Below are 16,536 nucleotides of genomic sequence, written 5' to 3'. Positions count from 1 at the left end.
AATACAAATATGAATAAATAATAACAACAAAAATTGAATTTGAATGTATTAATTAGTAATTAGTTTATTAGAAAATAAAGGTTTTTCAAATTATAATATATAAAACATATAAATTATTGAGGAAGGATGCATTAAAAGTGACAGTAAAGAGTTTATAATAGAATAAATGATTTCAGTTTGAAATGAATTATAATAAAAGTTTCTTAAGCAGCAATTCAGCATATTAGAATAAAGTGACAGTGAAGACTAGAGTAATGAAGCTAAAAATTTAGCTCTGCATCACAGGAGTAAATGACATTTTAATATATATTCATATAGAAAACAATTATTTGAAATTGTAATAATATTTCACAATATTACGGTTTCTTTTCCAGCCCTGGTGAGCAAAAGACACTTCCAAAAACATTTTAAAATCTTACTGACCCCAAACGGTTGTATTGGCACTGACATGCCTTGTGTTTCTAGCATGGTTGTAGGTACAGTGTAATTTATTAAGTTTCTACTGTAAGATGGCCAAAAGTGCATTATTAGGGCCCCAGCATCGCAATGTCAGGACCCTATTGGAATTGCTCTGTTTATTTTTATTATAATACTTTTCAAAACATGTCAGAAGTGGTGAAAATGTATGTCCAATATAGGTTTCAGAATTAGGCATGGCAAAATGGCTTGATAGCGCCACCTGTACACTTTCAAAAAAGTGCCCCTCAAGCTACGTTTCACGTATATGTAAAATTACACACACATGTAATGTCCCAATACCAACAAAACGAGACTCTTTGAGCAAAATCGAAACTCAGCAGGAAGTAAGTTATTTTGAATTTTCTCCGCACATTTTGTGCCATTTTTGTTGTATTTTAACTCCTCCCCCCAGAGATTTAATCAGATCAACACCAAAAGAAGTCAGTGTAATTTAAAGCCCTTTATGTTGTTAAACTGCAAAGATCGTAAGTTTTCTTAGAAGAACGTGTCTGTGGCAGCCTGACAAATTTCGAAGTTTCGTCATTAACCATGAAGTTACTCATGGATACAATGTCAGATCTGCCCCAAACTTCACGTTTGATAAAAGTCCTGCAAGACATGTAACGGCCAATATCCCATAAGAATCATAGCGCCACCTGTTGCCAACAGGAAATGACTTATTTTACACTAACTTAAACATACTATGTCAATCTCCACCAAACTTCACATGTTTGATAAGAGCCCTGGCCTGAAGACATCTAGATGCCAGTATTCAGTTATAGTCATAGCGCCACCAGCTGGTCACAGCTTTAACGAGAGCTGTATTTGCCTCAGAGAGCTAAGAGATCTCACACATCTGGCCAGCATTAGATTAATATCATGACTTCAATATCAATATTGAAACCACTCAATTTCTCTCAAAATAGCCAAATAGGGAAAAGTCCAAATGTCTAATCCATCTAGGTATTTCATGTATAAACATCATGGCATTCACTAATATGGACTGATGACGTGAAACGTGTATCTTAAACAAAGAAATAAAACTTATATTATTAAAAATGGGAAAATTCATTAAATCAAGAACGTTTAAAACTCACCTTCTAGCATGAACTAAAAATAGCAGCGTCTCATTTTCACCAGACAGATGACTTGTGTCGAAAAGCACAGATAGATGGTACTGAAAAATAGAAAAAGTTAAAGCTACGAAGGTTAAATGGCACTATAATTAACAAGATCACCAAGCAAGTTGATGCTCTTGTCATACTACCTTGGTTTGCGCTCTCATAAAAGGAAATCCAATGCTGCACTTGAGGAAGTCCAGCTCTACCAGCATACAGGAAATGCCCTTCTCATCCTGGAGCCGAAACAGACAGAGAAAACACCAAATGACAGTGAGAATAATCAGACAAAACCTTCATAAGTTGTACTAATTTGTTTAGACCCTAGCAGAAAATCACCAACCGCAGTGCTTTCCTCAAGGGATGCTTAAAACATTACAAAAGAAACACAAGAAATCACTGATTGCCATGCAAACATACAGAAGGCACACAAATGGTTTACTGCTGAGAATAAACTGCAAGCTTGGTTCAGTATGCATTACAATTATGTTTAGATCTCCAATTTAGATCTCAGTTAGAGGTAAACAAAACCAATTACAATTTTTATGTTTAGCTTTTTCTCTTGCAATTTCAAGCAGTGCACACACCTGTAGTTTTAAATTTGTTGCAGGATCTGCAATCAATTGGAGCACAATTGTGCACACTAGAAGAGTCTTGTGAAAAGCACATGCTACAAGATGCGTAGTGTGCACTAGTTTCGCAAAATCAGAGCCAGTCTGCAGATTTGAGTTGACAGATATAGAAAATCGCAATAGTGTATGATGGTCATTTGGGGCATAATGTTTTCATTTGTCATGTGTTTCCTAGCAACAAGGCACACGTTTCCGCATGTGTTTTTTGTTATTGGAATGACTTTGGTAGTGTACCATCCTCAGTTGGTAAGTGTATGCTGCCCAGTGTTTTAACATCTGTTCAGATTTTAAAAGTCATGTAGTGTATTATTACCTTTAAAACTCATTCCTCATAGTTAACAAAAAATAAATAAATAAAAAAAAAAATTACCTGAAATATGCACTAACTTTTGGTGGTTTAATAGTATTTTAAACAGCAATTAATATTCAGTGATATCAATTGAAACGACACTGATCTAAACTGAGAAATACTATGACACTATTATACTAATACTATCACACCTGCAGAGCAGCTTTGAACCAAACTGCATTGCATAAAGTGCTACAGTATATAAATAAATGTGACTTGACTAACACATAAATAACTGTATTCTCACATGTGTTGTACACTAGGAGCACATTAACTGGGAAAGTCGCCAGTGAGAGTTGAGGGCTTTCTTTAAACACAGTAGAGCAGCACCGGCTGGTTTGTGTAAACAGTTGAGATTCAGCCCTGTGAGGAGTGAGCATTTCTCGGGTGAGAGTACACCAAACTGTCCCTTTACAGAGCCTTGAACGTAAAATACAGCGGTGCACCTTCAGGAATCAGTCAGGGCCACTGATAAACCAGACGGCCTCACTCTGCTGGAACAATGCAGAGGATGAGCGCTTAACTTTGGGATTTCACGTTCCATGTGAGGTCCTGCACGTGTTGCCCATTCTTGAGTTTATATTCAAACTATTCTTAGCAAAACTGCAGCGATAACAAGAAGTGCTGCCAGAGAAAAAAACATCAATAAATAGTAAAAAGCAGCTGAGGGGTTGCAGGAAAGCTTGGGACTGTGTGCAAAATTCATTATTCACGCACTTGGCGGCTCTCTGGGGAAGAGTTTAAGGCTTTTGCCCCAAGTTCTGCACTCGTTCGAAACGTTTACACCTGGGTTTCCTCAGATTTGAGCACTGCTAACATGCAGCAGAGAACCTCGTCTGGCAGCACTACAGACTAAATTTGGCCCATTAATCATTTCCGAGTTTAAGAGCACTCTGTGGTTGACAATTTGCTGTCTGAGGAATATATCCACACCAGATCATGCATTTTTACGCTTTCTGGCTGTAGTTCAGCTACCCAATTTCCCCAAAACATGATCTTAGGCACAGATATTTAAACGTGTCTGATACAATCAGATGTGCACTACTGTAAGTTAAATTAATGTTTTTATTCTGCATATTGCATTAAATTAATCGAAAAATTACAATAAAGACATATTATTTACATAATATGGCCCTTAAAAGTGGTGTAAGATCCCTCATGTACGATATGTGGCAAAAATCATTCAACATTATTATTTATACAGTCGTCTCCCTCTTGCTCAGCACTTTTTCGGATGTCTGGCCCCATTGAGGAGACATACCCTTTGTCTTCATCAAATTGGCCTAAATAAGCAACTCTCTGACACAACGTCCTCTAAAGAACTAGCAGGAAAACCCAAGGACAGCTCGAGTTCAAGAATGTCCTCTATTTCCTCAACTGCACAGTGTCACCAGACAAATGGTGTTCCCACGGAGGAGGGCAGGCAGCAGGGAAGTGCACGTGTTTACGTAAAAACAGTATTTTTGTGAAATATTAAAATAACTGTTTTCTATATGAATATATATTAAAATGTTAAAAAAAAAATATTCCTGTGATGCAAAGCTGAATTTCCAGCATCATTACTCTTCAGTCTCCAGTGTCACATAATTCTTCAGAAATCATTCTAATATGCTGATTTGGTGCTCAAGAAAAATTTAATATTGTGTTGAAAACTGCTTCATATTTTTGTGGAAACTGTATATACTACTGAGCTCAAACTTTTAAATGCGAACATTTTCCACTAACGTTTAATACCGCCCTCCTTTATCAGCATTATTGAACCACTAATTTTTATTTTTTTTTAACAGCAGATGATTTTGCCACATTCTTCACAGACGAAACCAGAACAATCAGTAGTCAATTCTCAGCCCAACAAACACAGAACCTCAAACCAACCACTCCCACTGCTAAACTCTCATCTTCTCCTTCTGTCCCCTCACTGAGGAAGAAGTATCAAACCTTCTTCTCTCCAGCCATCCTACAACATGCCCTCTAGACCCAATACCCTCACACCTCCTCCAAGCAATCTCTCCTACACTTTTACCAGCACTCACACACATTATCAACACATCTCTCCTCATAGGTATCTTCCCCACTGCATTCAAGCAGGCTCGGGTAACCCCACTGCTCAAAAAACCCACATTAAACACTTCACGTACAGATATCTATTGTAGCTTTTCTTTCCATTCATAGCGAAAATCCTTAGAAAAAGTTTTTTTCAACCAGATAATCATTGTTTCTCTCACAGAACAACAAACTGGATGCTAACCAGTCAGGTTTCAGGAGTGGCCATTTTACTGAGACTGCGCTACTGTCAGTCACAGAAGCCCTGCGGATTGCAAAAGCTGATTCCAAGTCATCAGTTCTTATTCTGCTGGATCTATCTGCTAATCTAATCATCAGATCCTCCTGTCTGCCCTCTTATCACTGGGCATCAAAGGGTTTCCAATTCATTGGTTTGAATCTTATCTCACTGGTAGGTCTTTCAGTGTGGCTTGGGGAGGGGAGGTCTCCAAAGCACATCAACTTGTCACTGGGGTTCCACAGGGATCAGTTCTTGGACCCCTCCTGTTCTCCATATACACAACATCACTGGGTCCCATCATACAGGCACATTGTTTCTTCTAACATTGCTATGCTGATGACACTGATCTATCTTTCATTTCAACCAGATGATTCAATGGTAGCTGTACGGATCACAGACTGCCTGGCAGACATCTCGGCATGGATGAAGTAATATCAACTACAGCTCAACCTGGCAAATACTGAGCTTCTTGTCTTCACTGCCACTCCAACTCTACAGTATGATTTCTCCATCCAGCTAGGTTCTTATACAATTACCCCATCAAGTTCAGTCAGAAGTCTTAGTTTAACCTTTGATGACCAGCTGACCATCAAAGACAACATTGCAAGACTAATCGATCTTCTTCCACTACTACAACCTCTTGTCCAGGCCCTTGTTATTTCTATGCTGGACTACCGCAATGCTCTCCTGGCTTAACTTTCATCAAGCACCATCGAACCTCTAGAAATGATTCAGAATGCAGTGGCATGACTGGTCTTCAATGAGCCCAAAAGAGCCCATGTTACACCTCTCTTTATCTCCTTGTACTGGTGGAAAGCTACATGTGAGCCAAAATCATCAAAATTAAAAGAAGCAAAGACTTAAACTACTTCAGTCTGTGTGCACTGAATTTATTTAATACACGAGTTTCATAATTTGAGTTGAATTACTGAAATAAATGAACTTTTCCATGACATTCTAATTAATTGAGATTCACCTGTATGTCTACTCCAATTGCAAGTCATTTTGGATAAAAGAGTCTGCATAATGACTTAATGTAAATGTATTTTGTGTAGAAAGTGTGCTTGTACTATCCTTCTTTCAAAGAAAGGCCATTCAAATGCCACATCTCTAAATCTGCCCATTGTTTTGTCATTTCTGTTTTGGTAATTGTATTCCGTCTTGTACTGGAAGCAACGAGGTGTTTTCATTAAGTACTCTTTGCTCAGTGTGTTATTACATTGAAACATTAACAAATCTCAAATGATGTATGCACTGGATTTGCAACTGTAAAATAAACTCTTGTATTTTATCTCCAACCAGCTTGTTTCTCTCTCTCTCAGTCTTGTCTTTTACTGCTTCAGTAACATTAAAATTAATTGAATTGCTTGCTCACCAAATTGAAGGTCTTCGCTTCACCTGCCGTAATCTAATAGAAGGACAATATGCCGTTTATCAAATTAAACTGAGTGTATTTCTTTGCCAGAGGGGCCCCGGGGCCACCTAAACAGTGCGATAGAGCTTCTGAAACTAGTTCACTGCTGCAGATGGTTTGAGTTGCAAGACAAACACAGAGTCAACAGGACCTAGTATAAAACAAGAGGCGAGCACGAGTTCACACTCGGCATGACGGAGAGCTGAAGTGCTCTGAGGGAGACGTGTGAGGACGGGTCACATCAACACAGACGACTTCTCGTGGCTTTGGGGTAATTAGAGGCATCCTGCTGTGTGTACAGTACTAAAACAGCAAACAAAGTGTAGCCCCTGCGTCTTCTCACAATACACTTCCACCTGGTCGTCCGCATGTGTCCCATTCAACCGTCATGAGGAATTACTCGCAGAAGAGAGAGCTAGTGCCGCAAAAATTATCCAATGAAATTTAAGACTCTAAAACAATGTTAAGAGCTCCATCTGTTTCAAAACACACGGATATATAAAGTGAAATCTGAGCGCATGTAAAACAGACCACAGTATGTTTATGTTGAAGATGATTGAATTCTTTCAGAAGGATTTCAGAATGCAAAAACAAATGGTCCAAATATTAAATACTCAATTAAGGACAGACCAAAAGTAAACTTGAAAATAAAAATGTAATTCAAAGGTCGTATGACTCTTCTATCTTCTGTGGGGAATTTTTTTTTATAGTATGTTTATGTAATATGCTTTGGTTTTTGGAAAAGGACAGCATGATTTTTTAAAATGTATTTAAATTAATACATATAATTATGCAATTTTATTTATAATAAATAAAAATACATTAATTTATTTTTCAATAATTATTTTGTCAAAAGGTGAGGAAATGAAAGTAAATAAATTATCCCTTTAAATTTTATAATTTAAACACATTTAAATATTTATTTTAATAACAAAAATTCACATTGGTTTGAATTGACATTCCTTTAATAAAGTATTTTTGTAAGTTATTCATGGTACAATCTTGCATCTTTTCTGTTTTTTTCCCCCCTAAAAATCAGTCCGTTTAAATAAACAAAAGACAAAACAAACTGTAAAAACAGTAAATATAAAAAAAAAAAACATTTTAGAAATATGTGACCAAATATAGAGAGCATCCCCTAAAGTTAAAAAACATTTAAAACAATAAAATTGTTAATGTAATTATTTAATTTAAATAATTAAAAAAACTAAAACATGTTTAGTAAAGAAAGAACATCATACTGGTTTGGAACAACATGAGGGCAAGTAAATAATGCCAGAATATTATTATTAATATTGTTATTGACAGTGCATTTTGCGTCCTCTGTGTTTTTTGTTGTAAATCAGTAAATATAGAAAATATCAAAACTAGAAACACGTGGTCAAATATATACATTATCCCTTAAAAATGAAAGAAAATGTATTAAAATGTGCAATTCCACTGCTTCGTTTCCCTTTTAAAAAGGCAGAGTTCATTTTAAAGTGGTCTGTTCATCAATCTTAAAGAGTCTCTCCATTAATCATCAAACTAAAGGAGGAAATGTTCTTCCTCATGCTGCTGATAACTACAGAATACTTTTCAGCAGGGGAAGCAGAACATGAGGGAGTTTGAGAAGCCAGAGATAACGATACGCTGACCAGCTGCAAAAACTGTGCACTTCCTCCTGTTTCAACAACTTCCTCATATCTTTATATTCTACATGCCTTTTTCCAAGCTGTCCCTTTAAATAATGGATACGATGACCACATACCCTTAAAAAGGGGATTCAGACTTGTCACATTTTCCAGTAAATATAATTTAATCTACTGGTCACTATTTGGCACTGAGTTCATGGCACACCCTTGGGCTGCATCGTGCATATTACATACAGAATGTTTAAAGACTTCAGTCTAATTGGCAGACTTTTATGTAGTTTTAAGTAGGTTTTTAACAAATTGGTGTTTAACAATGAACACATTTGAGGGGTCGCTAAACTAGCTGCTGGATTGCAAGATACCAAAGCGTCACAAAAGTCTGGTACAGAGAAACAAATGACAAACACACAGTATCACTGACTTACTCTTTGTAAGAAGTTGATGTAGTGAACCTCTCTAGAGAAGTTGAAGTAGATGTTGGTGTCGTAGGCATCGTCTCCAGCATTAGAGATGGTTACATTTAAAGACACGTTTCTCACTCCACCAAGAGCCAGATGAGAACTGATGTAACGCCTGGGAAACGAGAGAAACGAGAAAAAAGTGAGACAAGGACAACATGATGAAAGAAACCGGTTAAGAATAATTCCTTATCTTTTGATAAAAGCATCTGCTAAATTTCTAAATATGAAACGAATATCAATCTTAATATTTCTGTGTCGTATTTCACCCCATAAGCAAAAGAAATGAAATATTGCATAAAAAAAAAATTATGCCTTTTTTATGAAAATTAATATTTATGCATTGTGACTTTTCATGACAATTTTATTAGCAAATTCTCATCACTATATTGTGAAATTAATGATTACATTATTTTAATCTTTAAGTATTTACCATATATATTAACTGTAGTATTTCTTGAAACATCTTTGAATTTTGAGAATTCAGATATGAAAATAAATAAGAAATTACACTTTGCATAAAGTAAATAAAGCATATTTTAGTAGAATTAATAATTTTGCATTGACATTGTTTTCAATGTTTTCAAATACTGTAAATATTGTATTGTGAAAATAAGTTTTTTTATCTATCTATCTATCTATCTATCTATCTATCTATCTATCTATCTATCTATCTATCTATCGTTCTGTATTTCTATTTTTATTGAAGACTATTTTTAACAAAAAAATGATATTAAAAGTAAAATATCTGAATGTATCCTAAAATTAGATTTATAGTATTTTTCTGATACAAAACACACTGTCACAGAACATGAATTCTTGTTATGTAGCCGTTACAGTAAAATGTGTTTTCAATTAGTGAAATCAGTGAAATCACCATCCGCTCTTTAAACAGTGAAGGTTCAGCATTTAAGGAAACACTTTTGATTACAGAGAAACCAGATAATTCAGAACCAGATTGCTAGACCTCCTTTAGCCCGGTTAATGAATGACGTCATGGACGGGTGAGAGCCAAGTGTGTGTCCACACCCACAGAGACTCAACCCAAATGACGCAAATCGACTGAAACCAGGAGAGGACCAGAGGCTTTACCCAGAAAGCAGCAGTTTCCCATGAAGCCTCAGGTCAGCGGCGCAGTCCTCTGACAGACAGTTCTTCTCAAACCACGTCTGTGAAGAGTCAAACAGAGCACAGGATGTTTACATCACTTCATTGTCAGAATAACCCGAGACGGGATACTAATACTAGAGGGTGCTGTTGAGCAAGACTTTAGGCACTGGATGGGACTTTTTCCCCAATGGCCTAAAAAGCGCTAGTATTTGAGAAGCGGTTTCAAACGTAATGCACGAGAAAGTGCTGTGTGTTTGCATTGGACAGATTCTGACACTGACACCTTTGCTTTAGCGCTACAGACAAACTGTACGGTTACTAATAGCCTCAGATTCCACTGTAATGGATTCCTGATGCGCTGGAAGATGCCAGCAGCTTGTTTCCTAAAGCTGAGAGGGAAAAGCATGTGACCTAACAAGAGGGTGGGTTATGAAGTGGCGTGTTGGCAAATAAATTCATCAATCTTCCACATTCCATTCACAAGAGTCAATAGCCATCATTGAGCGCTAACTAAAACCACATTTATAACTGGAGAATTTGGTCACTTTTGGCATTTAAAGACGCTGGCTGATGTCAATGGCAAATGAGTACAAGAGTAAAAGAAAATAATGTACTATATAAGACCATTGTAAAGATATTAAAATCTAAAAACAGGCAAAAAATTCAATAAAATTAAATAAACATACAGAAATAAATGTACAAAATCGGACACTTTTAAAAGGTAGTAATATGCGCCATTTAGGTACAAACATGTATACTTTTCCTGCTAATACATGCACATTAAAAGTACTAATATGCACCCTAGATGTAAATAGGATAAAAAAGTAATTTAGACATGCAGTTAGATGATAATTGACACTGGGAGCTTATCATACTGAGCAACCCTGCTAGGCAGAAGTTTCTGTTCTAACCCTTTAATATTATTCTGCTTCTCTGTTTGTGATCGAAAGCTGCTAAAATTTGGGAATTTTTTAAGTCCAATGAACCATTAAGCAAATGCATTCAATCGATCAAAACAGTTCTAATGTGAAGAAAACCAGATTGATTACACTGATTACATTATTGAATGGATAAAGCAAACCAGTGTCTGGCTACTAAAGTTTTGATGGATGAGGATTGTAATGAAGGCAGAGATGATGAAGTGACATACAGAAGACATACAGGAAGCACTTGAGAATCTGTTATACTGATGTACAAACAAACCATGTACTGATCATGTATAATACAATACATTTATTATAAAACATAATAAACTTATTGCATTAGGACACTGTGCAATGTAATTCACTTTTTTATTTTAAAGTTTCTTAGATTGATCTTGGTCATCTTCAGTTCTATTCTTTTTTACCTTCATTTTTTAGGTCCAGTTAAAACTTAAGTATTCAAACCTCATTCTTTGCAGCGATCTTCTCTCCTTTTTTCCAGCGTAGAATAGGAGTGAGCGAGGGAAGGTCACGGTCCTGGTGTTCATCCACAATGTGTTTTCCTAAACTGTAGGCTGCTTCGAACACTATGGCGGCAAACACATCCTTCACTTCTTTCTGTTAAAAAGCACAAAAATGGGAAAACGTGACATATAAACAATAAAAACGGCAATGTGTCACTATTAATTTCAAAGTCACTGATATACAATTATAGTTTTTGTTAATATTATATTTTATATTAAATTTTTTGTCATAATTTTAGTAATTTTATTATGTGTTTTTGTCCTTTTTTAACATATGTACTTAAACTAAAACAAACCGAATTAGCTGAAGAATGAGAAATGTTGCTTAGGCAAATAGCTGTAATAAAAAAAAAAAGTGTTTTTATGGTTTTAGTTTAATTAATGATAATTTTGCAGAAAATGCACAGATCTGGTTATTTTTCCTTTAGTGTTGAAACTGGCACAGAAACGACACTTTTCCTTTAAATAGACCAACATCACATAACATCCACTAATGTGTCAAAACAAAAGCACAGACTGATGTAAGTTTAGATGAATAGCCCATATGACAAGTAGTTCAATCGGTGGCAGTATAACTGGCTTTGCACGGGCTAAAATCACATTTGCGTTGAAAAGCTTTATAACCGAGGCTCTTTGCAAAGCTGCTTAAAGCACTTGCTGGCTCAGTCAAGTGAACAGCGCGCCATTAAAGAGCCACCAAAAGCTATTAGATGAACATTCGGAAAAAGCTGGCACTGCTCTGCCCCGACACACTTCATCTTCCCTTATTTTGTCAATATGAGCCACGGGCCGAGGAGTGTTTCCTTTGGCACACTGCTTGGAAACAGTCAAACGAAAGACTGAACAGGATCAAATCTGGACATCCTCATTAGAGGACACTAAAGAGAAACGGTCATTGGAAAAGCACTTTCATCTGCACCACCAGGATAGAAAAGCATACTGAGCACCCCTTCACTTCTCTTTCTTTCTTCCCTTGAGTTTTATCACATGGTTTCTGTTTGTCCACCCACCCATCCTCTTCCTCAGCGATGCTGATTCAGGCTGATGTTTTAACACATCGTGATGCACTAGATAGGGCACATCCTGTCCTGCACCTCACATGCTGATAGAGTTACTGCAGGAAACAGAGGTGCGGCGGCTGAATGGACAGGTTTAAGACTTATTTACACCATTAAATGAGACATGTGTGTTTATTGCACATGACAGAATAAAGACAATAGTATAATCAAAGGCACAGTTCACCCAAATAATGAAAATTCTGTCATCACTTATTTACTTATTAGAAACCTGTACGACTTTCTGTAAATTTGCAAAGCTTTTATTTCAAAAACATTTATGAATTTACAAAAAAAAAAAAGTATATTATATTGCTTTCTTAGCTTAAAATGGCACTAAAATAAATAAATTAATATATATGAATAGTATTAATATTTTGAATTATCTTTTGTTTTATATTTTCCTTTTTTTACTTAAATTTGACTTTAAGTTGTGCTAGTCACTTATTTTCTTTTTTTTTTTTTTAGCTTTTATTTTATTTGTAGATTTTTATTTCAGTTTTTTGTAATTTGATTTTACTTAAACTTAAATTTCATTTTGTTGACAATAACATGCAAAAAAGGAAACAAAAAAAAAATGTAATAAAATAAATAAATGTTTTGGAATGACATGACCCTAAAATAGACTAAACTACTTCATATAAAATAAAATAAAAACTTATTATTATTAAAAACTCATTGTTATACTTACAAAAGTATAACAGTATAAAAATACTAAAAAGGAGATGCTGTCACAAATACACACACACAAAACCCCTGCTTTGTGCTGGAGATGTAGGTGTCTAAATCAAAGCATCTGAGAATCAAAGCTTGTGTGATAAACCCTAGATTAAACATTTAATGGCCTGAGTCCTGTGAAAGCTGCCACGTTCATCAGCTGAGAGCCTCTCGTGTGCCAGCTGGCATCCAGAGAGAGGCTTTTGTTACAGTACTACGCTTGAGTCGTAAAATGAACAATATAAAGCTCAGAGTTGTGCAAGGAGCTGGTGTTCTCCTCAGGTCCCAGCTGGGATTGAAGCAGTACGTATATCAAATGAACTGTTGACTGGTGATCCCCATCCTGTGGAGCAGTAAAGATCAGGGGACACACGGCCAGACCTCAGGAACAGTCAATGTGCCACATGTGAACTGAGAACATGAATGAGCTCTTGTTCTTCAGTAAAACAAGATTAAGTGTGCACCAACTTCATTCACGATATTCAGTGTATTAAAAGTGATCACCAGACTAAATAAACAGTCAAGTAGTGATAACTAAGTTATTTTGAACAGTCCAACTAATCTTACATGAAAGTGCATTTCAAGTAATTCAGTTCAATTGGCCGAATCCCCAAAACTTTTTTTGTTGTTGTTGCATTATTGTCCCTTTTAATGTGGAATCTTATTTAATTTTAACATTGCTTTTTTCAATTTTTACTTCTTTCATTGTAGTTTTATTTGTATGTTTCTTATGAAACAATTTGTTTACTATAATTTTAAGACAATGACAAGAAGTAGGACTTATAGGCCCGGTTTCACAGACAGGGCTTAGACTAAGCCAGGATTAGACCATAGATCAATTAGGACATTTAAGTAATTTTTATAAACATGCTTAGAAAAAAACATTACCGATGTGCATCTTAAAACTAAAAAGGCACTGATATATTTTTAAGATCAGTCAGTGCAAGTTTATTTCAGTGGAAACAGCTCAGACTTACATTTTAGTCTAGGACTAGTCTTAAGCCCTGTCTGTGAAACCAGGGGATAGAACGCAAGTAGAAGATGGATCAGCTTCTTACTCCAGTAAAACCACACAGAGAAAAGCGACAGGAAAAGCACCTCCTGCACAAGGAAGTAGTAGATGTCTCGGCCTGCGCTTTTAATAGCTTTTATCATTATTATTAATGCCTCCTTTCGCCTTCTGCTTCCTCCTTTCCCAACCCCCCAGACTCCATGCTTTGCTCAATTATAAACTGTATTTATAGAGCAGAAGAAAGCACGCCTCAGGTCCTTTAATTGGGCGAAGGGGTTCCAAACAACTGCTCCTTACATACCACGAACACACTGACAGACTCGAGCCAAGCAGGTCAGTCAGTCGCCACAGGGCTTCAGTGTACGAACCACACGGCTGAAGTGGCGTCTGTTTCCTTACATTGTTTCTGTGTGGCACAGTAAAGCCTTTCACGGAAAGACTCAGCACTACAGAACGGCTTCCCACAGGCGGATTCGCAAGTCATAATAGCACTTTTTATGACTGCAATAAAACTAAACGGTCAGAATCAATGGTTACACTTTAGGCCACAGTGTTCATATTACTGTGTATTTATATACGTAATCATTCAACACTACTGAAAACTAGTATATGAATAATAAATAACTGGCCGCTGCATGTCTGCATGTCAAGTCAAGCACCTATTTAATAAATAACGTGCATAATGTGTAATTATTTCGAGGAGCTACTAGTAATTAGTAGTGTTTTCATATTTTATTTACAACCATTTGATATAAATTTGATACATACCATGATCCTTGATGATTGTCATATCAACTCTCATTCAAAAGTTGAGGGTCGGTGAGCATTTTTTGAAAGAAATGAACACTTTTATTCAGCAAGGATGCATTCAACTGTTCAGAAGTGAACTTAAAGAAATTTATAATGTTTATAAAAGATTTATATTTCAAATAAATGCTGTTTTTCAATTTAGCAAATAATCCTGAAAATAAACAATATTTCACAGTTTCCGAAGAAATATGAAGCAGCACAACAGTTTCCAACATTGATAATAATAATATTTTCTGAACAGCAAAAAAAAATTATTTCCTAATGATCATGTTACAATGAAAACTGGTGTAATGGCTGCTGGAAAATCAGCATTGCATCACTGGAATAAATTACATTTTAAAATACATTACAATAGAAAACAGTTATTTTGACTTTTAATAATATTTCACAATTTTTTTACTGTATTTTTTCACCAAATAATGCATCATTAGTGAGTATAAGAGAGTATAAGTGGACTGTGTTTGTATGTTTTGTGTTACTGAAAGTGATCAGATGATGACATTCAGCACACTTGAAGAAAAGTATGATTAAAAAACCTCTTTAGCCACGAGTGTGGGTAATACAGTGTCTAATTTATGAAGGGTTGGACGCCGTCCATTCCCAAACTCACCAGAGCAATATTCTCTGGTCTGAGGATCACTGAGTCTGACCTCACGCGCTTGAACATGGAGACAGTGGTGAAATAGTGCTGATTGAATGATAAGAGCTGGTTCAGAGTTTCACACAAAGACGTTGTGATGAGCATGTGATTATAAGTGGTTAATCTTAATCTTCTTTTGAATTAAAACCATCAGGATTCTGATTAAAAATACAGTGAAAACAGTTTAAAATAACTGTTTTCTATTTGAATATATTGTAAAATGTAATTTATTCCTGTGATGCAAAGCTGAATTTTTAGCATCATTACACCAGTCTTCAGTGTCACATGATGTCAAAAACAATTGTGCTGCTTCATATTTTTGTGGAAACTGATACATTTTATTTTCAGGATTCTTTGATGAATAGAAAGTTTCAAAAGAACAGCAGTTGTTTGAAATATATTTTTTTTATTGGCTTACATTATAAATATATTTAGTGTCACTTGATCAATTTAATATAGGATATATCCTTGTTGAATAAAAGCATTCTTTTTTTTTTAACCCCAAACCTTCGAATGGTTCATTAACCTGAGAAATTGGGAAGTTGTGTTTTTTTTTTTTATTATTATTTGAGGCTTAAAATTATCAATGGACAATTAATTCTATATATATATATATATATATATATATATATATATATATATATACAACAATTCTTTAAGATCTTATGCAATTAAGCTAAATTTATCTTGTTTTAAGGAAGATCAGATATCTTTTCACGGGAAAGCAAGACATCTTTGTGGAATGTAAAAAGGTTTTTCAACAGCATCGGGCAGTAAAACACCTTTCTCTGACAAACTTACACTCTTAATCTGTGGGTAGAAACAGGGAGGCTGATATCATGAAATGCTTTCAAGAATGTAATTTGTATTTAATGGCTTAAGTAGTTCAGTTATGTGCCAATATGAGACAATCTTCAGTTTATCTTAAAGATAAGCGGGGCGGCTGAACACAACTTCTTTCTGTTCTTCAGGGAAGACTAAAGGGATGATGTCATCTCAGCAGACGGTGATCGTGATTGGCTGAGAGGATTCTTGCTCACATGGCTTCCACCAGTTCCAAGAGTTATTAAATACATGCATACCATGCACAAACCAGCACTTTTTTTTCCGAAATCAAGACCTTTGACCCTAAACTCACAAAAAACATCAACTACAGCAATACGTGAACTTCAATCCAAAGATCACTATTATTATGGCTCATACATTTGAAAAACTATTCAACATATTCAGCATGCAATCTAACCTGCATCATTTGCTGTACAGACACATTAATCAAAAGAATAAACATGAACAACTCCTTAAAGGAAAAGTTCACCCAAAAATGAAAATTTCCCTTCTTACAAACACACAGCTTTTCTCTTTACAAGACATTAGGCTAAATGATAGACTTGAGTGTT

The 16,536-nt window shown here is 35.6% G+C and overlaps 1 protein-coding gene across 1 annotated transcript in view; it reads right to left on the bottom strand.

Annotated features, from left to right (window-relative positions):
• The window catches only part of LOC132110398 (integrin alpha-9-like), an 81,708-nt gene that overhangs the window by 14,820 nt on the left and 50,352 nt on the right, over window positions 1-16,536 (bottom strand). The window contains exons 16-20 of the mRNA XM_059516968.1: window positions 10,847-10,999; window positions 9,441-9,517; window positions 8,316-8,463; window positions 1,727-1,813; window positions 1,557-1,636 (exon numbers count right to left, since the gene is read on the bottom strand). Coding sequence (XP_059372951.1) covers window positions 1,557-1,636; window positions 1,727-1,813; window positions 8,316-8,463; window positions 9,441-9,517; window positions 10,847-10,999 — 545 coding nt within the window. The remainder of the gene's footprint in view (window positions 1-1,556; window positions 1,637-1,726; window positions 1,814-8,315; window positions 8,464-9,440; window positions 9,518-10,846; window positions 11,000-16,536) is intronic.

The sequence above is a fragment of the Carassius carassius genome, chromosome 30, assembly GCF_963082965.1.
Source record: "Carassius carassius chromosome 30, fCarCar2.1, whole genome shotgun sequence".
Lineage (NCBI taxonomy): Eukaryota > Metazoa > Chordata > Actinopteri > Cypriniformes > Cyprinidae > Carassius > Carassius carassius.
The sequence above is the reverse complement of the archived record's forward strand: the minus strand, read 5'-3'. Positions and strand labels throughout refer to the sequence as shown.